Raw genomic sequence first — 26,183 nt, 5'->3', positions numbered from 1 at the left:
TACTGAAAGCAAAGTCTTTGTTCATCGTTGGAGCTTGAAAGAGAATAATATGCATGATAAATTCTGCTGCCTACTCCACCATTAGCATAAGGATAACTTCCCAAGGGCTACCTAGATGTCATTGATGAAAACTCATTAACAAAGCATTTAGTTTTGTCCCATCTGACCATACCTCTGGAAAAGGACACAGTCAGCAAGGCTTTCACTAATACAGAACAGTGTTTACTGCAGGCCATCTTGTCCTGCTCAGTTATTTTCATCTAATGCAATGCGCAGATGTTGTAGAAATTAAAAGTACTGCAGAGCTGCCATTAATTTGCAGCACAGGAAAGACTCATTCATTTTCTCCTCTCGGAATGAGTGTGGTTCAGTACATGGGTCTAGGACAGCCCAGCTCTTCAGCAGCTCTGTCTGGAGTATGCAGAGGTACGCAAAAAAGCTCCCTCCCTGTCTTATATGTCGGTCTTGAGGGGTGTGATGGAGACAGCCAGTCCCAAGTGCCATCTGCCACACTACATGTGAGCATCACACTCTGCTGCCCCTTCACATGCCTGGCTGGATTAGCTGATGTCAACAAGATAGTTACACCCTTCCCTACATGGGCACATGCGGGGCGTCCAACTCCATGTGCATCATGGGGGAGGGACTGTGGGGATGGGATGGACAAAACACAGGCCTGAAGCCTTGGGAAGCAAAGCCAATCAACTCCTGACTCTTGAAACAGGATCAGAGGCCCTGGGAACAGAGCCCTGGGGCAGAGTCAGACACGCTGAGCAGATTTTGTCCTGAATAAAAGTCCCCCGACAGCAAGGTGTAAGACAGCCCAGCGTTTCAGTGCTTCCAGCCTTTTTTGGTTCCTCATCTCCCACTCTCTCCAGAGCTGGCACAGTTGGCATGGTGAGTACAGTGGCCCTTGAGCATCCGAAACTGATGCTGAGGAGTAAAGGCTCAATGATCTGCCCAGTTTGGAGCATCTCCAGGTGTGGGGCATTTCTCACCAATGCCACAAAGGCAGGAGACAACAGGGAACAAACCCAGATTGTATCGGGTGCTTCCCCCGTCCCTTGCATGCTGTGTTTGCTCTGGAGAAGGTTGTTGATCTGTAGCATGAGCAAGAATGTGCCAACGACCCTTTTGTCCTGATCTCCAAGGAGGTAAAGAAGACAAGCAATACCAGGTCTATAAACAGATCGTGGAAATGACAGAAGTGTTTCAAATTAATCTAAAGATGGGCTCAAAGCTGCCCCAAGATGGTAAGTCTGGGCAGCAAGTAGAAAATGAAATTGTCAACAAGAATGGAAACAGGGCAATGAGTTAGAATGTGTGTTCTTCTATTTGATGCATATACCTTAAGGAAAGAAAGATACTAAAGTGTTTTCACATAAAGCAGCTGAATGTAAATGTGAAATACTGCACGAAAATGAACAGGAATAAACCTGATACTTAAATATTAATACTAACATCTAGGATGAGCCATTTTAATAACATCACCACTCTGCTTCTACCCAGCAAAACATGCTGATGCAGGCTGGGAAATCTGAGGAGCAGCTCATGTGATGCAAACTCCTGACATTCCCCCAGACATGACTAAGCTTAAACAAGTGGCATTATCTGGTGCATTTGAAAGCAAGATGTGAAGAACATGATCGGGGGGCTTTTTATGGTACCACTCAAAAAATGTTCCTATTCAGATGGGGTTTGTGTAGTGAAGGATATTACAAACAAGTTAATATTTGCCTGCAGCTTTCATAGTCTTGCCAGCCTTGAACTTTGGAGAGAGTGCTGAGAGCTACCAGCATGAACATAAAGAACAGTAGTTCTGTGAAAATGCCTATAATCAAGCTGACACCATACCCTATGACAAATATAACTACAACTCCTATCACAGAAAACACAGCCTTAGCTACAAATAGAGCCTAAAGCAGGCACTCTTAGTCAGTTTTGCAAGTTTTACATCATTACAAATACACTGATATTTAAAGTCTACTGCTTCCAAATGTACAATTATATAGTAGGTCATCACAAATGCTGTTTTCCAAACATGAAGCTGAACACATATATGAGCTTTTTATTAGCTGAAAAGTGAACAAAAGGAAAATGAAAATAAATGTATGACATGAATCCCAGATGCTGTTACCCTGAAGTGTGTGCACAGCTCAAGACCACCAAGCTCAAACAGCACTTAAGCCCCTATGCAAGCACACCCTAAAGGCACACAGTGCATGGCCCAGAGCTCCTGCTTAATTTTATTCTACATTCATAGGTATTTATTTAAAAAAAAAACAAACTCAATATTACAAATGAAGACTTCTGCTTTTGAAGAAATTAAAGCAAAGAGATTACACTTAATTTTAAAAGATTTTCAATACTTATATGGTATGGAGTTAAACTCAGCCTCTTCAAATACAAACTGATGCATGTTTTCAATCTAAAGAAACTTGTCATTTCTAATCTTTCCTACCTAGACTTCTGCATTTAGCTCAGCAACTAATGGAGGTGTCTGCTGGCTGATACTGCCACCCAATGGCTTTTTAGTCATTAACAGCTTATCAAAAATAAAATAACATAAAATAAAATCAGATGTAATGTAGAACCAGTTCTGCTTCTGCTATGGGAACAGAAAGTGCCTGGGTAGGACATTTCCAGTAAAGAGACCTTCTGAAAAATGACTATATAAGCTACATGTTAAAAATACTCATTTGAGCAAGGTGGAAATGGAATGAATTCTCAGAGTTTCAGGTGAATATTCTTACTATCATTTCCAGCAATAAACATGAGTGAACAATTCAGTTGATGTGGACACCAGCTCCTGCACCCAGTACTGAGCCATGCATTTGTGATTATGTTCCCCCCCCCCGCAGGAGAAGTGATAAACAGCCACTTTCTCCTTCCCCTTGAACCACAGTTCCTGATCAGTAATGGGAGCTGCCTATGGGCAATTTTCTCCCCCAGACATTTAAAAACCAACACAGATTTTAAAAGGGAGAACCTCAGCACTCAGTTTATACAGTAAAAAAATACTTATTCCCAGGCGCAGTGAGTGGCACTGAGTCTCAGACAGGGGAAGCTGTGTGGGTAGTACCCAAGGAAACCCTGCAGGTAGCTGTAAGCCTTGGCTACACTTTAGCCCTTCCGGACATAAAGCAAATACTGAATGGCTCTCGAGAGGTTTTAATTCAGGGGAGGGTGAAGGATCCAACAAACTGTCTTGTGATCTCTGAATATGTATCTATGTAGAAAAAGTAAAAGGGCCTCCAAGAAGAGAAACAAAATTAATTAAAAGATTGAGGAGAAAGAAAACTCTGGTTCCATTCCTGAAATCAAGTCCATGAGAGATTTCTTTGCCCACATGGGGAGGTGACCCCATGGTGGAGAAAGCAATATGAAGTTTCCTATGAGGAATAAGCTGGGGGTTGCCATCACCAACCTGATGCACATCTTGAGTTTGCCTTTGTATAATGGGGGGGATTCCCTGCCTGTTTCTTTCTCCCATCCCAAGTGGTCCTGAAAACATCTCCCCATTTCAGGTTGTGAAAGCCTGAAATTTTTTGTTTGTTGGCACCATTTCCCTCGCAGCCAGGGACGGTCGTATGGTTGCACTATAGCCCTGGTCTGGGCAACTCTGGGACAAACACCAGCCTTGTACTGCTCCTGACTCACAGCCAGCCAGCAACACTCATCAGCAACATAACAGTGAGCTGTGGGGAAACCTGCAGGGAGCAGGGTTCCAACAAGAAAAACAAGGGATTATGTTTTTCTCTGGAAGGCCACAAAGGGCTATGTGCAGCAGAAATATGATTCTGTATTATTATACACACTATGAGGTCCCAAAGATTTTACTTTAATGCAATAATTTAATTCAGAGTAGTGTCTAGTAACTAGTTCTTTTTGTCATTTTCTTGTTAACAAAATAAGACTGATCCTGCTTTACTTTCTATATATGATTATAACAACAAACATCCTCATGTGTATTTGCTGTGCCAGAAACAGTAGTAAAACAATTCCCTTCCATATAGCAGTAAATTATTTCCCACATGCAAATTATAAATAGTAAAAAACCCCTTCCTTTTGGAAAAAAATGTGAAGTACTTTATTCTGTACTTACAGTAGTTTAAGACATCCACAAGGAAAACACTAAGGGGCTACAACTGATCTTACTGCTGGCATCTGTCTCCCCAAACTGGTACTCGGTGAGTGAAGGTGGAATAACCACTAGATGGGGATGTCCGGCTTCAGAATGTAACAGAACCAAGAGTGGGAAACAGCGCAACAAACTGCGATAAAGCCTTTTCAGAGTATTACGAAGTAAAGAGGAAAGAAAAAAAGGAGAAAAAGAGAAGCAAAGAGCCCATGCACTTGCCTTCTCCATGTCTTTTTCTGGATTGAGCGAAAAACCAATGAATTGATTCATATTGTGCAAGGGATAAACAGTACAAGAGAAAACGGGTAGAAAAGGGTATCAGATCAATGTGTATTCATTCCCAAACTGACTTGAAAATAGTTTCAACAAATATCCAAACAAGAGCAAACTGCTGATGCATCTCCCCTGACCTCCCGGCAGGTTCTCACCCTTCAGACCATCTCTCTTCTCTGACAAGGGATCTTCTGTAGTTTCACCTGCTCTTTATCCTCCTCTTATCTGCTTGTCCTCTTTTCCACCCTGATAACCTTATGGGTCCCCTCCTCTTCCCTCCAGCAGCTGGTGGCCAAATTCTGCTGATCCTCTATCCCTGCCTTTTTCTTTCCAGGTTACAGCTAGAACTTCAACATGCATCTGTCTAAATTAATGCAACCTACCCCTTCATTACATGTGCATGGCCCTCACCTCTTCAGTCCATGACAGAGCTCCTGCACCTACCTACATTCTTCCTCTTCAAATGGTTCTGCAGGTCCTGGGGCATGAAGGCTTTGTTATTAGTCCTCATCCTCTTCACAGCACTTTTCCTTCCCACTTAATCAGCTTTGTGGACCACTGGCTCACTTGTCCCTCTTCCTCCTCAAGAGTGCATTACCTTTTGCATTAAAATCCAAGGCCCCTTTTCCTTCCATCTTCAAACCCCCCTCTTCTAATACCACCATTCTCCCCAGACCCTAAAAGCAAGTGGCCAAATAATCACAGAGAAGCAGAGCAGTGAGCAGTGGGGAACTACTCAGAGATACCTAAAAAATTTCATACATCACTTTAAAATTCTAGTATATGTCAAGAGAAGAAGGCACACCAAAGTCAGACTCTTTTATGTTTGGTCTTGGCTCATAATTGCAAGAGAATTTGATTATACCTTCCTGTAGATGCAGACAATCACATGTAGGAATGACACATATCTGAATGTAAGCACTCTCTTTGAAGGAGTATGTGAGAGATTCACAACAGCTTTCACATTAAGAACAAACCCACAGAAGATACCTTTTAGGAATACAGATGGATTTGGGGATATTTCAAACAAACTGGATCTTCCTTTTTCCACAGCTGAAAACTATTTACTCACATAAAAACTTTCTAACCAATACTTGTTCACACTGAAGAAGACATGAAGTCTTTTAAACTTTTCACTGATTGCTTTTCCTTGTCCAAAGGAAGAAGATTACAAACAAAACACACTGTGTATTGCTTTGAAAGTAGCTGGGCATCTCCTTTTTAAACACCACTGTGTAAGAGTGAAAAATGGTAAAAAAATAAGGAAAATGGGTATTAGAAAAGTTTTCTTCAATTTAATGCGAAAAAACTTTAATTTATTTCTAAAACTGCATTTCAGAGATGACACATATTTGATCAGGCTTTCAAACTCTGAGAAAACAAACAAAAGAAACAGTTAATGTCCAATATGTTTTGTCATAACTTTCAACTTACTGAAAAGTAAAGGTAAATACAAAAAGCACTGCAGGCTGTATTCTTGATCTACCATTCATTTCAGCCAAAGATAAAATATTTACTGATTTCAGCAGTACAGACTCAGCCCCCTCTGGGTATTTTATGTAACATATTTGAGATCTGAGAAGATGCTGTTAATGGTCACATGGGAGCCTCAGTGCATTTCCAATACAATTCTATCACACCACAGTGACAGAATAAATTTTTTCCATGTAATTCTAAAACTTCCATACCTTCTCACTGGTGAAGGTTCAGTCAAGCTCATTATAGACTCTGACACGCTCCACATCTGACTGGAAAGGGGCATTTTGCCATTTGCAAGGCATGGTGTTCCCCATGTTCTGGTCCTGCTCAGTGCTCTGTGTAGCCAATTAGGCTGTGGAATTCCCTCCCATCAGGCATGAAGAAAGTAATTCACTACATTATGCTCGAGCATACCAGTGTCTGGGTGGGCACTCCCATTTACTAAAAGAATAACTATAATGTCCACATCAGAAAAGACTTTAACTACAGCTCCATGAAAGATCCTGTGCAAAGATCTCTTGAGGAGCTGCGGACAATACTCCCAAAAGGAAACCTGAGACCATCCTCGGAATTACAACATCATCCACTACATCAAGGAAGCATAAAACAGCTCATTAGCAGCCCTATCGAGTGACAGACCTAAAGCCAGCTCCAAAGTTGTCCACACCTGTCTGCCTATAGTGACTGCCAAAAAGCCAAATTCCTCTGGGGAAAGAATCCTTGTCCCTCTTCTACATCTGGATATTGTGACCCCAATATGCTCCAGGGAATCACAGGTTTTACAACAGCAGGGTGCACAGCGAGGGTGAAAAGAGAAGCAGATGCTGTAAGATCCCTCCTCCAAATGAATGAATTCCACACTACTGTGTTTCAAACATGAAAACCCAAAATGCCATTAAAAATATCTGTCAGTTTTAAGTACCACTATTTTAAGTAGCAGAATATTAAGTAGTCTAGCAAAAAATACATATTGGCATTTCTAACACATCTGGGTCACACATGTTTATAAGTGAAAATGCACAAGCCATACTATGATCTTAGGAACTCATTTACAGTAGGCACCCTGAGGTGTTCTGATGGAGTAAGAGCAAACTGTATTAATAATACAACAGTTATTGTACAGTTTCACACCAAACTCCAATACTGTACCAAAAAGCCTTAATTATGATAAAGCTGAGCAGAACTCTTAAAAACAAGCAGAGAAATCTATCTTTCCACTTCATCCTTCACAGCAATCTGAATTAGTGTCCCAGGATCTGTTTTCTGTAGGCAGTGGGATTTTTTTTTAACATGCTTTATATATGCTTTATAATGCTTTATATACAGGCCTCAGGAAAGATCTATCAAGAAATTTGACAATGAGTTCATAGAAATTAAACTAACAACTGACATGCACAAATATCCATCAGATATTCAGTGACTGGACTACAAAGATCACACCTACATCATATGACATTCTATAGAAAGATGGGAACAGCCTCAGCTAGAAACCAGACATATCTATCCTTGTGGAAATCTTCTCCAATTGTTGCAAACTACAAGAAAAACTATGATAAACAGATGATTACACAACATGGTAGAAAGGGTGAGAGAAGAGAGACGCAATTTTTTTCAGACAATTCAGTAAGAAATTTCATCTCTCTGTAATGGTGTCTTGAAAGTGTGAAAAAGGACTACTCATTAATGCCAGTGCTGTTTGTTTTCCTTCCTGATATAATTACCGTTATTACTCTCAGAATTTACTGCATCTTTACAGTAAAAGACATAAAACTAGATGCAATAGAGCTGTGGTAGTACATGGGTGTAATAAGACCAGAACCACAGATCCTGTAGAGTAGAAGAATATTAGACAGCAGAAAATTAGAACTCCTCACACTGTCAAAACACTACAAGGTACTGCACTGAGTCACTTGCAATCCTATGTATAAGAATTTTCCAGAAGAAATTACAATCTTGCAAGAAGTGAAAGGTAGAAGAAGCCTTCCCAGTACTTTCCTAAATGATTCTTGTGCTTCCACTGCAGGAACATAAACCTACAAGAATTTTTTTCCAAAATATTAAATTTGGTTTTAAGTTTTGATCCCAAATAACATTGAACTTATATAGGTGAAGACATGTGAAAAGAAGGCCTTAGACTTGTGTGCTTGGGAGAGAAAAGGATTTAACAACAGCCTGAGTTCCTTGATTATTTCACTATAGCTTCCCCATTGTCTAGAACTGCCTCAAATTCTAATTCTAATTCTAGGCTTAATTAATTATTAAAATAAGTGCATGGGTTTGATGTAAAGAAAAGATGCAATAATATTGGAAGACCATTTAATCTCTCTTAGATTACAAAGACTTGTCTAGCAAAAGTCTGAAGCACAATAAAGATCCCAAAAGGAAAGTCTCAATGGCAGCATCCACATCTGAACACCCAGTTGCTTCTCTCCACTGGCCAAGCTGCTATGGATTCAGCAGGCAGCACAGGTACCCTAACCAGCCACTGCATCTTCCACATTTTGGAACAAACCTGCAGTAATAGGAGGCAGGGCAGAGCCTGAAGCAGGTTTAAGGAGGCAAACAGGAATTCAGTAATCCAAAGGGCTGCATTCCCGGCCCTTGTGAAGGGACCTACTGCCCCAGCTGCAGGATGCAAGTGCTTAGAAGTCCACTCAGTTATGTACCAAGCAGAGATTTACATTGCTGTAAAAAGTCACATATCATGGCAAAACGTGTGAGAGAAGTTCAGAAGGCTCCTCGTTACAGGTAGGAGGGCAGTAACAAGAATCTACTTACTAAGTTTCCCCTCCCTGCCACAGTACTGAGACACTTTTTAAATATTTCTCACTCAGTGTTTTGCCTTTTACCTTAACAAAACAGGTAGAAATTTTAAGAAATCCCTACCTCTGGAAAGGAGTCCTTTTAGTACAAATCTGCTAAGAGGTACCACCGGTAGTAGGGTTTTTTAAATTAATTACCTACCTTATGAAGATAATAAAAATCAGATCCATTACAAACGGCTGCATGTTCTTCTAGCACTTGAAGGATGTCTTTAAAGAAACCCTTGGCATCTGTAGCCAAAGGCCCTGTGGGACAGCCCAGGGTTGTACCTGGCCACTTGGTCACACACGGTCCAAAAGCTGATGCACTGGCTTCTGCTCTGGACCATCACCCTGCCATTGCTCAAGCAGAACTTCAAACCCCACCATCTGGTTGGGATAACTCAAATCCTAACCCATACCCCTCCCTTCAAAACAACATACACTGACCCAATTCATCATATTTTTTTAAAAATGTGTTATATATAACCAGTGTTCAGCTGCACAGTAGATGGCAGTAAATCTTCACTTGCCATGTTAGAAACCCTCTGGCCTTCCTTCAGAATGTAAACAATCTGTGGATACATTTATGACATTTTTTCAACATGCTGTAGAAGTAAACTCCCGCCCAACTACACGTCTTCAGTTTTCTCACCAGCCTTTTCCCTAGGTCTGCACACATGATTCTATTATTTCACCCATGGTTCATTCTCAGAGTTCTTTTATTCTGGAAAAGCAGTGGGATGTACATGCTCTTTAGCACCCTCACATGAAGACTGGCTTATTTCAGTGTAATGTAATCCAAAAACATATGAAACATAAAACAGAGGATTCTTAATCACAACCGTAAATATGTTGACACACACACAGGGTGAGGAAGGGAAAAAACACACTCAGTGTTGCTGACAGTATGTCAAACAGCATTACCAGAAAGATGAGCAAGCTGCAGCATGTGATTTGGATGACACTTTGGGATACAGAAATATATCTCGATTTAGATTTTCTGTCACAGAAAAGCATCCTCTTCCTGCCAAGCCTTTGCAAAGCCCTGAATCTCCCTTAAATTCTCAAATGCTCATCATTTAACCTCTTCTACCAAAGATGCCATTTCAAGCCTCAAAACACTCCATGTCCCAATCTGCAAAAGGTGCATTTGCTAAATAATGTTACATATACAGATGTCAGCTTCCAGAAATTTATAGGGCACATGAAGCCATGAAAATTGAGCCAAGAAATGGTTTTCACAGAGGGTTTGTCCCAGGACACCAACTGGTAGAAGTGTTCCCAACTCCCTGCCTTGGTTCATGGATCTTCATCAAAATGAACAAAGGTTTGCTAGATCAGCTTTTTGATCAAGTTTACTGTTGGTTAATTGGCCATAATTCCAGTGAAATTGTAAAATTCACACCAGTGAGGAAAGCAGCCCTTTAAGTGCCTTCTCTTCATGTACCATCCAGTATACAAATAAAATTCATCTCAAAAAATACTATTATGTCTTCTTGTGTTTCAGAAACTTTCATAAAAAGCAGGGAGGAAACACAAAACAATCTCTCTCTACATTAGATGTACTAATTAAACCCCATCAATATTGTACCAACTTGTAACAGTGCACAGAAATCTGTTTTACATCACATCTTTCTGACGGACGGCATTCCAAAATAATTTTGGTGCCAACTCTCACATTCCCAAAAGTGTTTTAAAAAAACACCTTGCAACCATCTGTAGAGGTCTCATAACTTGCATCCAGCACTTGAACACTGACTCTCAGGGAATTTTGGGCCAACATTCAAGATCAGTACCCTGGCACCTGCACAGGGCAGTGGGGAAGTGTGAAATCTTTGGGACTCAAAACCCCACCAGAAACATCTTCTGACCACATTTATATGAAAGTCAGTCAAACCACTCCTGCAGTTCTGTTTCTCATGAGCAGCAGCTGAATTGCTTACAAAAGTAATTTGCCTGCTGCACTAAAGCAATTGCCTCTGCATTGCTCCAGGGTGCTGGGGCAGCAAGGACAGAGATTTATGCCAGGACTCACAGACAATACCACCCTTGTGCCCTCTCTGTTCCAGCAGGACTTGCTTGCAGGGAGTGGAAAATGCTTACAAACAATACAACTTTTCTTCGACGGAATAATGTTGTAGATTCATTTCTATTGTAATTTTGAAGTACTCTGTACACATATGTGACCTTTTCTACTTTTTAAAAGACTCATCAGGGAGGCCCAGCAGCCATTTACTGCAGAAATAAAAGGGAAAAAGAAAGCTACCTATGAATACTAGTCGCCATGCAGATGAGCTGGATGCAATGAAGTATCTGCTCAAGCTGGATTTGCTTGAACCCAGGAAAGAAGTTAAGAGGAAATTATTAAGTGCTGGGGAAAACCTGTAAATTTTGACAACCCACCTGATATCAGCCAGAACAACATATGCTTTGGAGCAGTGAAAAGGAATAAGCCCACTTAGAGATGGTATCAGTAGTATGTGTGCAGGTAAAGTAAACTCTAAAAATGTTCAATATATGTAGTTTTGTGTAGTTTTAAACAGTGGAAGTTATTTTAGAGGCCTTTCCTTTTTTTTTCTTAATACTTTCTGATGTACACAAAAATGTGTAACTGAAATTAGAACAAATACCTCTTAGAAATTGTAGAAATGAAATAGAAATGAGGTGAAATACACACATATATGTGGATGCCTTTGTGTGAATATAAACAACTACACATATCATACCCACATTAAGAGACACATACACCAAATTCATGAAGACAACTAGATTCTCCAAATTATTTTTACGACTTGGCGCAGCTGCAAACCACATCTCATGGGCAACCTTGGGCCTCCTAGATAGCTCCACCCACTGCAATTTACCCAGGGGCAATGATTTGTAGAACTGTCATGTTCTCTGAAGGTCAGAGATCTTGCACCTTCACCATCAAACCTGCCCAACTTAGGCTCTAAGCCACTCACCACCACTATGGTAGATCCCTGTGCCTTCTTTTCTTCCTTTAGATGTTCATAGCATTGTTAAAAGAAGAGGAAGAACTTGCTAGAAGTGTATCAGTTTAGTCCTTATTAAGAAGTGCAGTATGAAAAAAATCTCAATGTTTTCAAGAAGCCTAACAAGAATATGGAGGTTGTACCTGTGAAAAGTCTCAGAGCTCTGAATTAAAACTCACTTCACTGGTCAACCAATAGCAAATACTTCACCTTTTGGTCCCGGGGCAAAGCCCACTGTTTTCACACTGGCTTCACAACATCTACATCCATGTAAAAGCACAGGTTCCTCTACACCAGCAGAGCAAATCCAACCCAAGACTCCCATTCAGCTCAACGTAACTTGCTTTAGGTGAAGCACAGGGGAACCTTCCCAATTGTAATCTGATGTTTCACAGCTTATGAACAATTATCTCCCTTCTCAAACACTGAATTAAACACCCTAACAGGGCCACAAACTTAAGATTTCCTTGTCAAAGTTTTACAAACCTCCCTCAAAAGATACTCCAGTATCTTTGAAGCGGCATTACCACCCATGGTTAGAGCTGAAAATTTGCCAAAAAGCTGCAATACTTTAATTAAAAAAACAAACAAACAAACAAACTAAAAATCACATAATTATTTTCTTTCCCACTAATTCCTCCAGGCCACTGAAGCATGTGTTTAACATTCAGTGGCCTATTTATAGGTTTAAGGCAGAAGAATAAATCAAATAATCACTTCTGTTGCTTCCAATATAAGAAATACTGAAATTATTTGGTGGATTAAGGCCCCAGACACTACAAGTCAATGAAGCTCTGTAGTATGGTATTATATCTACATATTTACTCCAGGGCAGCATTTGCTGCACCCTCACTGTAGGATAAAGTGTTCAGCAAAAGAAAGCAAAAATCCTTGCTGTGACATGTACACACTCACTTTGGAGGAGCTAATCTTTCAGTATGAGCAAAATGACCTAGATAAACATCTCTTCACACTCCATTAAGTTATGAGCCTCCTCTACATCAAAGACGACACACAACAGCTGAGTCATATACAGTATTTGCGTGACGTCCACTTGTCCAGTACAAATGTCCCTACAGAACCTAAATATCTTCAGCTTGAGAGAAAACTAAAGACAAGCCTCTGATACTGCAACAGCAAACACACAAGATCCAGACACTCACAGACTCGTGACCTTTATTACACCCCATTACAGGCTGCTCACCAGCGTGTGGACAGCCCTATTTATGGTAACATGGAACCACTGCAAGTTATCCCCTGTCTGAGAGCTTGGAGACTGGCATACCTGAACCATCAAATATCTCAGCATTCCTCACACGGGGCTTGTTTTGCTCTAGCAAGAGACAAATTGGGGTCATCCCCAGCCCGTCTTGGTTTTAGTTCTAACATGGTTGTGGGCAACACAGCAGGATATGATGACATGGCATGAGGAGGCAGTACTCAGAGCTGACTACTGGTGATCAAGCTGTTTCCATGACTCTAAAAGGAACACAAACAGGAATTCAGAAAAAATCTTTGCTCATGAGCCAGAGATCAAAGTCAATGAGAGACAAAGCAGTTGGGGATGATGAGAGATTTATACCACTTTTTACCACTTCTCCCTTTTTAATCTTTTCCTTGTCTCCCCGCTGGATAAATGCAATTTGAGTTCCCTGTTTCTATCTAGAAACAGCTTCTTCAAGCTTTTTTTCCTTTTGCATGCTTTGGTTCAATCCTGACACTGCCTCATCTGCCTTTTCCACTCCTTCTCTCATAATGCTGCGTAAAACCAGTTTTGTAAAGCTCAAGTCTGGACACACCACGGGGTCACCCTGCACTGCCCTGTGTGCCACAGCCTGGGATGCTTCACCTCGTTAATCCAGTTACATGCATTCCCTTGGGAGCAAGACTTCCTGCAAAACACCACTGTCTTGATCTAGGTTAGTCATGAGAGGGACAATTGATTGGAGTTGTCTCCTTTTGATGTGCTGCAGTGGCTAATTACTCTTACTATTGAAATGGAATTTTATTGCAACTTAAATACACATTTCTGAACTTATTACTTGGATTTGGCTTCAAAATATGTTGTGTTAACAAGGACTCGGCTTGCTGTACAAACTGAGGTTACAGTCTTATTCAAAACTGTGGTAATCTTTATACCTCCATAGTGAACAACATCTAGATTTACTCCAAACTGTTGGTGAAAATGCTGAATAAGACCGTTTCCAAGTCTCTGCAGTATCACACTGAATAGATCCCTTTCTGAAGGAAATTCACTACTGCCAATGGTTCTTAGACATAGTTCTAAGTTTGGTTTTTTTTTTAAATACAGTCAGAAGTTGTTGTACAGATAACGTGTTTCTTCCCTAAAAATAAAAAGACTGGGAGGTACGAAGCAAAATACATTGCAAACATGAAATCTCACTATCTATTTATCTACCTTTATCAAACAAAACCAAAAATATTTGGAAAAAAAAAGTTCAGCTAACTCCTTTTAATAGAAAGACAAGCTAACTGATACTGCAACACTGACCAAAATAATTACACTTCTACCCTCTAAGCTTTCATTATTTCAATTGCCTTTATCAATTGTATTCACCTTAAAAATTCCTATAATATTTTTTCTTATTTTTATTAGGCTAACCCCACTACAGCTATACAGACCATCCAGTCATCATTTTTCAATAGTTAGCCCTTCTTCCTCAGTTTGAATTTATTCCCGCATTCCATGATTTTTTAATTACGTTCTCAGGGTGAAAATCTCTAGGAACTTCAGGATCCAACTTCTCAGATCTTTGGTGCAGCTAACCAGATGGGCTGATTTTCAGTGCAGTTCTACTAGGAAAAACATTACCATATCCTTACTAAATATTGACTTAAGTGTGTACTGCATCCTCCTCATTCGATACAACAAGGTTATCCTGTTCTTTTCCAAATAGAAAATGAAGTATTTGTTGAAAAGTGAGGTATTTATCAAGCAGTTCTGCTTTTTTTTTTATTAATTCTAGCTCATTTACAGTCTCTTTAGGTGGTACTGGGTCTCATTCCTTTCTAGTGTCTTTCTCCTAAAACATCTAATTCTTTCATCAACCATGGATTTTTTTTTAACTTCCCAGCCAGAACGCCCCTGTCAGTTTTTCAGTTTTTGAGTGGGAAGAGTGCAGTAGATATTTTGCAAGTGTTTCTTAACAAAACTCCAATTTAATTTATTCACTTCTATTTTTTCTTCCTGATCAACTCTGCTCAAAAGATTTTCCTGAGAGTGATGAATTCAGCATTTCAGAAACACCAAATCAGCGTGTTACCCGTACAAACCAACATAAACCTCTTCATTGGGAAGTAGGTCATGCTCACTGGTCCCTAGGCAACCACAAAATCTCACTCCCTTGATCAATTCATCTGCATCCCTGTTCATGACGTCTGAAATGGGTTCAGCTGGTACTGTGTGCTGTGGTTTTTGCATTAAAAGATTATTATCTGTTTTTAGCAATGCTAAGTGTGCTACTGTTGGCTGCATCAGATCTCTGGCATATTGAATGGCTCATTTTTAAATATTCCGTATCTGTTTTCCTTCTCCTCCCACACGATGCCATACAATAGACTAGTTCCCATCAGTCTCTGGTTTTATTGAATGGATTCTTTTCCAGAACTTGATTATCAAATGAATCCTTATGTAGTCAAAACTCAGTGGATATGAGTTACTCATCAATTCTTTAATACTATAACATCCAGCATAATTTCTCTTTTTTTTTTCCTAGCAGTCTGGATGACCACGTGAGCAGAGAGGGAAGTGAATGGGCACCACATTGCAAGGCAAGGACCAGAAAGTACGATGGCAGAGCCCTGGCTTAGGCAGATGTAAACTTGCTTCCACTGGGGCTGGGTGAGCTCCCTAGCAAGAGCTGCATCTAATGCTCAAAGCCACTGCTCAGTCACAATAACCTGACCTGGCACTGGTTTGACCATTGAAATATCTCACGAGCTTTATGACCCTAGTCACACAAATAGCTCCCCAAGGGTTTAGCAACATTTCTTAAAATGACTGAGAATATCAGTTCCCTCCTGCTGGTCTCCCACAGCCCACCAATGCCATGTGAGCAATTTCTCTCTAACGTATTTTGTAGTAGGGGATCAGTCTCTTCAAAGCAATCTGAGCTCAGTTTGTACATTTGACTTAGCAACAGCACTCAATCTTGTAAATGAAATGTTAATTCAATGCCTTCATATCTGCTTCTTATGATGTCCAGACATGCTTTGCCTTCCAGTTTGTGAGGTATGAGCTGCTGCATGCAGGGAGCTCTGCAGCTCCCTGGAACCTGGCCCAGAGTTGTGCTTGGGTTCTACTAATAGGATGAATTTTGTTGGTTTATAAGGCAACGGTTCATAGGATGCTGCATATCTTTCTTCCTTTCTCCTGACAATTATCTTCTGGTTATAGATCAGAACCAAGATGAACAACAGGATATTTTTCTTAGCTACATCTAGAGACATTTCGTGCAGGTAAGAGTAGAAAGCTAAAAAGGTCCAAGCTGTAAACACAAAATTAGATGATGATGGAGAGATTAAAGCCAGCTACCAAAACATGGATGTTATTTTGTAAAGGTAAATAATTGTATCCCACTGTCACATACTTACAGTGACTGCATCTGTATGGTAAAAAAAAAGAGGCAAATATAAAGAAATTAAACAAACATTTTCCTATTGAAATGGTCCATACTTTGATTTAAAATAAAAACAAAAATATGTGAAACGAAAATGAGAACAATGTATTTTTTTAAATGTTCTTGCAGATGAGTAATGGACATGAAACAAAATTTTTCCTATTTTTGGCTGGAAAAAAAAGTGCCGCTTCTGGTTATCTGTCTTAGGAGACACAGAGGAATAAGGGAAAATTTCTTCATATTGATTAAAACCAGCATTCAGATCCCAGTGTCTCAGAAGAGACAACCACAACACACCACCAAACACAACCACTAACTCTGGTCATCCCCTGTCCTGGCCTAGCTCACCAGAGGAGGTAACAGTCATTGCACACAAGCAATGTCAAGTGACAGCAGTTTTTCTTGACACATACTCAGCAAATGCATCAACAACAGAAGTGAAATAGAGGTAGCCTGGGTCCTCCCCAAGGAAAGCAGGAGAAATATATCTAGACTTCACTCCTGACCTCAACGAGATTGTTGCTTGTCTTACTACCAGCATCTTGTGTTAACTCTCCAAAGCAGCAAGCCAAGAAGCCTAACAATAAAAGGCATTTAGGGAAAGCTGTTTTCATTCCTCCATATCCCACCAGTTCCAAGGACCAGAGGTTTGGGGCCTGGACTTCACTGTGTGACTGGTGTTCACATAACTGCAGCCTTAAAACCTGCTGGGCATGACCGCCTGCAGACACAGCAGATTTCCATCTGTCTTCATCACCAAGCTGTGGCTGTCAATCCCACCAGCTTCACGGGAAACTTTGGTGTTACCAATCAGCTTAGCCTACTGTGCACACGCCACACAGCTATAAACCATAAAATTATTGTTTTTACAAGGGCAGTGGATTTAAAATTGCGTAAGCCTGTCAGATGAAGAAATGGGAGGCTATTGGACCAGCCGAAATACATATGCAAACAGATAAAACCATAGGCACCAGTGCCTTGGGATATATATGAACCCTGAGCCTACAACGTATATATAAGCACAAGACAGAAAAGGTATTTTGTATTTCTCACAGACTGGCACATACAAGAACTGCCCTTGGAGGAGCAGTTCGCCACGTGATCTCTAAAGGCAGCAGTGGCAGCAGCATCTTCTACAGATACAGAGAGACAACAGGTGGGAGAAGCAGATGAGACAAGATTTCTTTTAGGTGTACAAAGTTTGTATTTCATTCATGCTATTTGTGAAATAGAATAACATCAGCAAATAGTCATGAGGCCACAAGTTAGGAAATTACATCATATATTTGGCAATGACTGCAGGATATAAATAACCTGGAACATCAAACCTGCCATAGAAACAGATGCAAAAAGGAATTCACTTGCCCCTGTGCAATTTGCAGTTTGTAACATTTACATGTGGATGGGTAAGTTATTTTTGTTTCCAAGGAGTCAAGACAGGCCTAGTAGAACTGGATTGCACATTCCCACACAAAGGGCAGCAAGGGATTATTACAAGCTGCAGAGCACAGCACAGAAGCTAATTTGGTACACTGAAAAAACATGAATCAAAGAAAGAGTGTAAGGAACCCTTTTCTATCTCTCCATTTGCCCATTCAGAGTAGTTACAGAAAGAGAAATTACTCTCAGTGCTATAATATAGTATGAGTAACCCTTATAAAAATTTCTCTGTAGCCAACCTTACAATAGAAACAATATACCTCCCATCTTCCCTTTGGGTTATTTTAAACCCAACTCAGAGTAGTTCAATACCTAGAGCCAAATCCTCCAATGTAAAGAGCACAGGAATAATTTTATTCCCATAACCTGTCTTAAGGTCCTTCTTGGAGCAACTGTGCACACATGCTTTCAGAACAGGGCATAGTGAATCATTTGTGATTAAATTAAACTAAATTAATTCTATGCAAACTAATATTTATTGTCTTCTCTTTTTATAATATAATGACTTAGCTCTCTGGATAAAGGTAGGCATAGATAACTGAGATCCACAGGACAGTGGACCACACCTATCCAAAACTACTGGTATCCTACACCATTCGTTAAAGGGGACAGCATGGATGAACTCCTGGGCATTGGAATGAACACAACATCAATTTAACAGCTAGAGGGTCTTCAGAATAAGGAATTGTAAGTAGACAAACCTGCCTGTGAGGCCAAACAATTTGGTCAATCATAATTCACAATAATGCAAATAAAATAAAAACACTGTTTGGAAATACTATCAGCACTTCACCACGCTGATCTTTAGTAACTTTCCTTCTTCCTTCCCACTCTCGACAGGGGATAAGAACCAGCCTCAGTGTTTTGCTGAGGAAAGATGCAAGTGAATCCCACCCCTTCCGCTAATATCCTTGCTTGCATGGGGATAGCACTTTCCAGGGAAATTATAAAACAGATTCCAGGAAAAATACTTTGTGTCTTAGTGCCTACCAGTCACAGCAAAATGTAGAGGTTTTGGTATGTACTGTGCAAACATACACAGAACTAATTCTTGCTGTTCAAACTCCTCCCCATCTTGCAACACTGTAAGAGCTTGAGAAATCACCTCAATCTGGATTTACTGCATTAAAGATTTGTATTGCTGGCCTTACCTCCCCAAAATTAGTCTTCGATGTTTCAATCTGCAGAGTCTTTTCTTTTTTCAAGAACTCCAGGGTGCTTTAGTAATTCTGCTTAGTTATGTTTTGCGGTTTTGGATTGTTGACTGTTGAGTGTAATGTACTTTTTACATGTGAGAGGGAAGGCAGAGAAATTGAGCAAACCCACCATAAGCAGGACCATGACACTGGCATTTTCTTAAACGAATCGGGTTAGCACACACATTTAACTAGCAGGAGGTGTACCCATGTGACTTCAGTAAGCCTTCAACAAGTTAAATCAATAGTGCTCTAAAGCACAGGTGTTCACTGCTCATTTAAGCTTATCCAGGTATTGGTTGAAACATTGCACAGGTTAAATAACTGCAACTTCCAGAAACGCGCCAGGAAAGGAGGACTGCTTGTCTATTCTAAGGCTTGATGTATTTCTTTGTCTTGCAGCTACAATTCATAACCACATGCAGAAGTCCTGATTTCTAGTAATTAATTGGAATCATGATCACATAAAAATAATTATCCTGCAGCATAAAAATAATCTAAACACTGAGGAACAATTTCAAGCAAATGGTAGTCGTGCTGATTGAGATTTTAGAGATGCTGCAGGGATATTGCTTCCTTGCTTCTAGCACTGACATAATTTTAAGATACAAATATAAACAAATCTTTATAGTGTTAGCCATCAGCCTTCACACACGGCTGCTGCAATCACTCCTCCCCTAGACTTTTCTTATTTTCCATAAGGATTTAAACTATTTTGATCATGCCCTCTTACTCAGTGCAGATAGCAAAACACAAATGTTATTTAAGCACAGAAATCCTTAAAGTAGATTTCACTGGGGTTAGGACCTATTTTTAGCCCAGCCAGCACAGAGATGCACTGGAGTGTTTACTAGCTTGAACATAGGTCATAAAGTTTGCATTTGTGGTTACCAAAGACCACCTGCAGTTGAGATAATTTATGATCAGTGACAACTGTTTATTACTCTCCAACAGGCAAATAAATTTAACCCTTCTCTATCAACCATAAAGTTTCTGAGTGAACACTACAGCAATGACCTTTGTGGTGTCTTTCAAGTGCCTCTTTCAACCCTTGTGCCCACAGAAACATACAGGGGACTTGCTGCCCCCAGAGTTACAGGCTTTCTATGCTGCTCAGGTCTTCAAGTGGGAAGTGCCAATTAGACATGCAAAGCCAAAACCCTCCAGAAACCTCACAGAAACAGCAGGTAATTAAGTTATCTGGAAAACATAAGAAGCCCTTCTGCAGAAAGAAAGAAGAAAGAATTCAGGAAACCAGACTTGAGAATTGGATACATTACTGAATAACAACCACTTCACATTTTATCAATTTCAATATTATTTCACCTCAAATTAACCCTGCATGTATTTGTAAATCCCTGTGAAATATTCAGATATGAAATGCAAAGCCATTTTTTTGCACAGTATTTTCAAATATGTCCTCTTCTGCTTCTATCACCTATTATGTTTGTATTAGTTTCCTGTTGTCTATCATCTTCTTTCTACGTCCCAACTGCAAATTCATGAAGAAGTTTCTAAAAAAGTCCCCTGGCCCACCTCTCCCTTGCTGACTGCCTTAGGTAGGAGGCTGAGGGACGCTGCAAAAGGCAACAAGATCTTAATTGACCAGGTTTGGGCAAACACAAGAATTTTATCACAGGTAATGATTTACAGGATCAGGACTCAAATGCTCTGTGATGGGTCTTTTCTGCTCTATTAAACAGTGACTGCAGCTCAGCCCAGAAAAGCTGCTCTACTGTTCTACCTGGTAATAATACAAAGGAAGGAATTGCATGTTTTTCCAAATCAAAGCAATTCTCCCTGGGAATACTGCATTGTTATATTTGCCTATCACAACATAAATACGATAAGCCTAGATTTTAAGTCACCTTTGATTGATGTCCTGTACAGTCAATAGATAACACTGATGATAAACAAATAAAGTCACATGATGGTTATAATTTGGATTTTGGACTGCCTAGATTGGGAACAATGCAACATTTCTCTAATTACCGCAAGAAACTAAAACAAGTTTGGCCCTTTTTTATAAGCCTAATTAATAGAATTTGAGCTTCCTAAGTCAAAACAGACACCCATTTTTCTTCTCTTCATAATGAATTAATGTTAAATAATGCATAGATCATCCTGCATCTAAATCAGGTAAACAGCCCCACCTGGAATCCATTCTCTAAGCACAGAAAACAATTCTGAAATCTGACTTTCAAAACAGAATGATCACTCCATTCCTCACCAATTCCAGTTTACAATATAAATTATTCTGGATGAATTCTTGTTTGTTATTTGTGTGAACACAAGTCTTCTAGCAATTAATGTCCATGAGAACCCAAGCTCAGTCTGCATCACTTATCATTCTTAGATAAATACTAATGCAAATGATTTTACACAGTGAATTAATATCTACTACATAAATAGCTACCATGACCTCCTCAACTTCATTCCCTGGGATACTCAGGGCAACTAAAAACAACCATCCTGATGTTATTCCAAATTTTGCTGAAGCCAAGAAAAAGATTTCTACTTATTTCCACAGAAAAGAATGAATTCTCTTAACCTTACACTTTAAAAGTGTTGTCTCTGAGTCCTTAATTCATTTGCCATCAAAATATTCTGTGCAAAAGTACTGGGTAAGACAACACTGGCAGGTCTCCTGGGGTTTCCTGACAGATTACTATAGTCTGCAGTCTCCAAGGTTGGGCTACTGGTTCTCCATCATCCAGCTGCCAACCTGGCAAGCCCTGGGAGAACTGGCTGTGGATAGGGCTTTCAGGGCTGGTCTGCTGGATCGTCAGCAAGGTGCTGGGCAGTGCATGACTGAGTTTCACATTTGTGGAGGCAGGAACCTGAAGCACTGGTTACAGCTGACGGTCAGCTCCTGCCTCCATCCCAGGCTGAGTGCCCTAGGAACCCAGGCATATGCTGCCAAAACCATCAGGAACTCCAGCTTCTCTGCAGGGAGTTCCTCCAGCTCAGCCTCCTGAGCCAAAGGGCCAAAGCAACTCAAACATCTCAGCTGTGAATGATGCAGAGGCACTGCCCCTCAAGCAGGGAGCTCCTGCTTGGATCATCTGAGAGGAAAAAAAACATGAGTCAGAAATGTTATATCTTATATGCTTGCAAGAAAGAGCCTATTAGTTCAGATCATACAATACATGCTGTGTTTTTTCATAGAGGGACACTGCTCTAAAAAGCAAGCTGACACATTCTGCACTGACTTCATCTTCCAAATGATTTCACATTTTGTGCCAAAACCAGCACATTATAATAATCTTGTCCTGGAATGGAACGCGGGAGAAATTATTTATTACATATATTCACATACATATGTACTTCTCAAAATAATCAGATGTTTGCTCATATTAGTAGCTGGGACAATAAATAGATTAACACCTTATTATCTCCCACATCTGTGAAGATTATAGTTATCTACTCCTTGGCAAGCACTTTGGGTTGTGCAACAACATAATTATGCATCATTCTCACATACTTTTGTGCAATGGAGCTCTTGTGTGAGGTGTCAAATTTGTTTAAAAAAAACTTACAACGGAAATAAATTTTAGGCTGCTTCATTCAACTGCTTATTGATGCAGCTCAACATCTCCAAAATCTGTGTTCCTGACAACGCAGCCTGAACTGCAGACAATTTTTAAAAGTAAGATTTGTTCATAGTCCTTGAATTAGCTTACACTGCTGAGCCAAATGGAGCCCAAACTTCAGCCTGGTTGCACAAGTGATTTAGAAAAATACATGTAATTGAAATTAAGGATGCCAGATTTACTGCTGGGATACGCTGCTGCATTCCCACTGATCTCCATAGCATTAGTTAAGAGCGGAGGTCACTTTGCATTCCAGCACGCTTGAACAACCCCCTGAAGAGCAATGCCATCAGCTCTAGAGAGCTTCTGAAGACTAACAAAGCACAGAAGAGGTGAACAAGGGCAAGATGTCTGATGTCTTGAGGTATGTCTTTACAGACAAACAGGGAGACTCTTAAGAAAGATATTGAGTTCTAACAGGTTTTCAGAGATCTGAGTCATCAAGAGAAAAAACAGGGCACTTGGTGCTAATTTGGTTAGAACTTACTGATTGCAACTACTGTTTAATCAGCATACTTAATGTCATTCAGTACAATGAATATTAACTTAGTGATGAACAAACATATTGTATTTGCAGCAATAGTCAGTTCTTCAGAGGAAGGCTAAAAGTCTCACAGCCCTCTGATGAACATGCTAAAACACATCAAGAAAACTATCAGTAGGAAACTGAAATTGGCTGGTTAAAAACCATGTTCAACTGACTGATGTATGTCTCTTTGGACTCATGATATCCGAGAGACTAAAAACCCTTTTGGAAGTATGACCCTTACAAGTGTAGGGCAATCTGGATCTCCTGCACATCAGATTCCTGCCTCTCTTGTCCCCCCAACTCATTTTCAAGCTTTCAGTTTTGCTCTGCTAAAGATAAAGGGAGTTCAATGCTATGCAATGCTCCTGCTGCTTTTGGGACGTGATCAGAACAACAGTGCTAGTCTCACATGTTCATATAAAAAAAAAGCAATAAAACTTGAAAGAAAGTAGAGGGATGCTGTATCTCAGGAAACAAAACAGCAGATGATCCCCAAATTTAGAAGGGTTATCCTGTCATGCAATGAGGCCCCAAATTTCAGGACAGACCAAGAAAAGCTGCTACTAACCCAGCAGAAAGGAGTTCTACAGTTCAAGTGCTGCAAAGCTAGGGCTCTGATATAATACAGGATTAAGCATTGGGCTTATAGTACTCTTTCTGAAGATTAGTGTAAAATTTCTTCCTTAGATAATGCAACCATGTCAAGGGTCAGTCCCACTTCCTCTAGTCATCAATATCTTTATGTACTGTGATTAATGTATTTCTAATTTTCTGATTCCTAGGGAAAAGATCCCATTAGGTTTTGGTGTAACCCCTTTTCCTCACACAAGATTATTGTGTAACTTTCTGGCTAATGTATCCACCAGGGAATGAAACACAGAATTTATCTGACGTTCCTACATTACTGCCCTGGAGCAGATGCTCCAGCACAGAAGATTTTCAGATTATCAAGATGGGGTAAGAGGAATGTCACGGCCTCTGGTAGTCTATGTAGGGACACTTATCAAAAAGACAGCTGGTGTAAGATTGCTATGTTCTCTTCTTCCAGTGCAACAAAAGGTACTTTTAAAATGTTTTAGATAATTAAGTTGAAGCTTATTTTCCAAAATACAGCAGACTGAGGAATTCATTGCCCCAGCTGAAGAATTTGTTTCCTTGATGCTGAAATAGCCTCAGTAACATAGTATTATCCTTCCTCTCAGTCTCCATACATGTCAGCAGATATTTCCACTAGGTACACTGCTCTCAAAGCACTCCAACAAGAGGCTAGAATCATGGTTTACTGTCCCAGTAAGACATTAGGCTGTTCTTGAGTACCTACTCTGGTAGGGTGGAAGGATCTGGGATATCTTACTTTGACAAGCTACAGAACAATTAAACACTTTAAAGGAAAGTAATCTGTCAACTTGTGGAGTAGAAGAGATTCACATTCTGTACCTCAAAAATGCAACGGTGGCAGAAAGTTGTGCAAACAATAATGAAACTTTGGATTGCAGTCCTGTGGTTGCGAGTAAAAAATCACACCTTTTATCTGACAACAAACAAATGCAACTTGTGAAAGAAAAAGGACTAAAGACCACATGAGAACACAAGCAACAAGGAAAATTAGTCTGTAAAAGCCCAATTTCTAAGATACTTTTGTATCTGGCACAGATCAAGCACTAGAAAAGAAGCATGAAAGAGAAAGGTTGTGATGGGCATCCGTGTCGCCACAGCTCTGGAATGCTGCAGTGAATGTTTAAGGAAAGCCTCTCTGAGAATTGCAGGATCCACATGGCACGGTGCACACATGGTGCATAGTACAGCATTAACTGAGCAGAGGATCTGAACAAGGAAAACATCTGCATCTCCTCCTTTTTTACATGACTACAATTTCTCCTTCACAAGGGAATTAGGTGCCCCATCTGCATCAGAGCTAGCGCTGGCCAGCACACAACTTTCCTCTGGAAGGGATTTTGTCTAAGGACAAAAGCTGCTTTGAGAGCTGAACTTGAAGCTATTCTGCTCACAATGCACTTCAGTGACATTAAAAAAAAAAAAAAAGAACACCAGACAGAGAAAAAAAAAAAGAAAAAAAAAATCTGTTCTGCTATGGTTTTCCTGACTGTGAGCTTATTAAGGTAACCTTTGCATTTTTTCAATGTGTTTTCAGTGTTGAAAAGCCACAAGAAGGTGAACAAAATTGATCATGCATATAAGTACCATGACAGACCTGACCAAAATAACATTTAACCAACGAGGAGGTGCCTGCAGGGCACATGCACACGGGGTTTACCCATTTCACTGTGCATGACTTGGCTGTGTAATACATATTTTGCATCATCCTCTGCTCCAATTTTTTTCACATCAAACCCTTGTAAAAAGATCAACAAGCTCTTAGGAGGATATGAAATTACTCACACAACAGAACACACATAAGCCATGGCTTAATTCAGCAGTGTCCTTAGCTGGCCACCTTTTCCTAGAGTATTTCCAGCTTCCACAAAATTTCTGGAAAGCAAGAGACCAATATTTAAGAGTCAGCAACAGTTTAGTTTGAGTTTTACACCATTTACATCTATTTATCTTTTTTTCCTCACAAGGCTTCCATGTGACAGAAGAGCAATTTGCAACTGATAGCACTGAGATGCACGACTTTGCATACATTACCCACTATGGTGCAGCATAGAGATATTTCAAGATAGCTTAAAATAAACTGGCTTGAGCACAAAAAATGGGTCTAGATGTAACAACACAGACCTCTGCCATAGCTTCATCTATCCCAATAAGGATCAAAAGCAACTGGCACAACTTGTAGATACGTTAGGCTTGGATCAGTGCCCACCTCTGAGCTCAGCTTTGTGAGCGGGCTCTGCCACTCCTACCCCATTTTGAGCAGGCATTTTATTCCATTTTAACAGCACTTCTGCACAGAAAGTTTAGCCTCCTGCTACCCATGTCCTCATTGCACAGCCACTTGTCACCAGCCCTTGCAGCAACACCCACATCGACATCAAACAGGCAAACTGGCTGTGCCACATATCCCAACAGCAGCTGTGGCATGCACAGAGAACAAGAGCCTAAACATTCCCCCTCCTAACCCTATGGAGACATTG

The 26,183-nt window shown here is 40.2% G+C and overlaps 1 protein-coding gene across 1 annotated transcript in view; it reads right to left on the bottom strand.

Annotated features, from left to right (window-relative positions):
- The window catches only part of RBM20 (RNA binding motif protein 20), a 69,078-nt gene extending 43,552 nt beyond the window's left edge, over positions 1-25,526 (bottom strand). The window contains 1 exon segment of the mRNA XM_018069304.3: positions 25,489-25,526. Coding sequence (XP_017924793.3) covers positions 25,489-25,511 — 23 coding nt within the window. The 5' untranslated portion in view covers positions 25,512-25,526.
- Positions 25,527-26,183: the final 657 nt, after the last annotated feature.

Source organism: Manacus vitellinus, unplaced genomic scaffold, assembly GCF_001715985.3.
Source record: "Manacus vitellinus isolate BGI_N305 unplaced genomic scaffold, ASM171598v3 scaffold_15_pilon, whole genome shotgun sequence".
Classification (NCBI taxonomy): Eukaryota; Metazoa; Chordata; class Aves; order Passeriformes; family Pipridae; genus Manacus; species Manacus vitellinus.
Note: the sequence above shows the minus strand (reverse complement) of the source record. Positions and strands in the feature narration are given on the sequence as shown.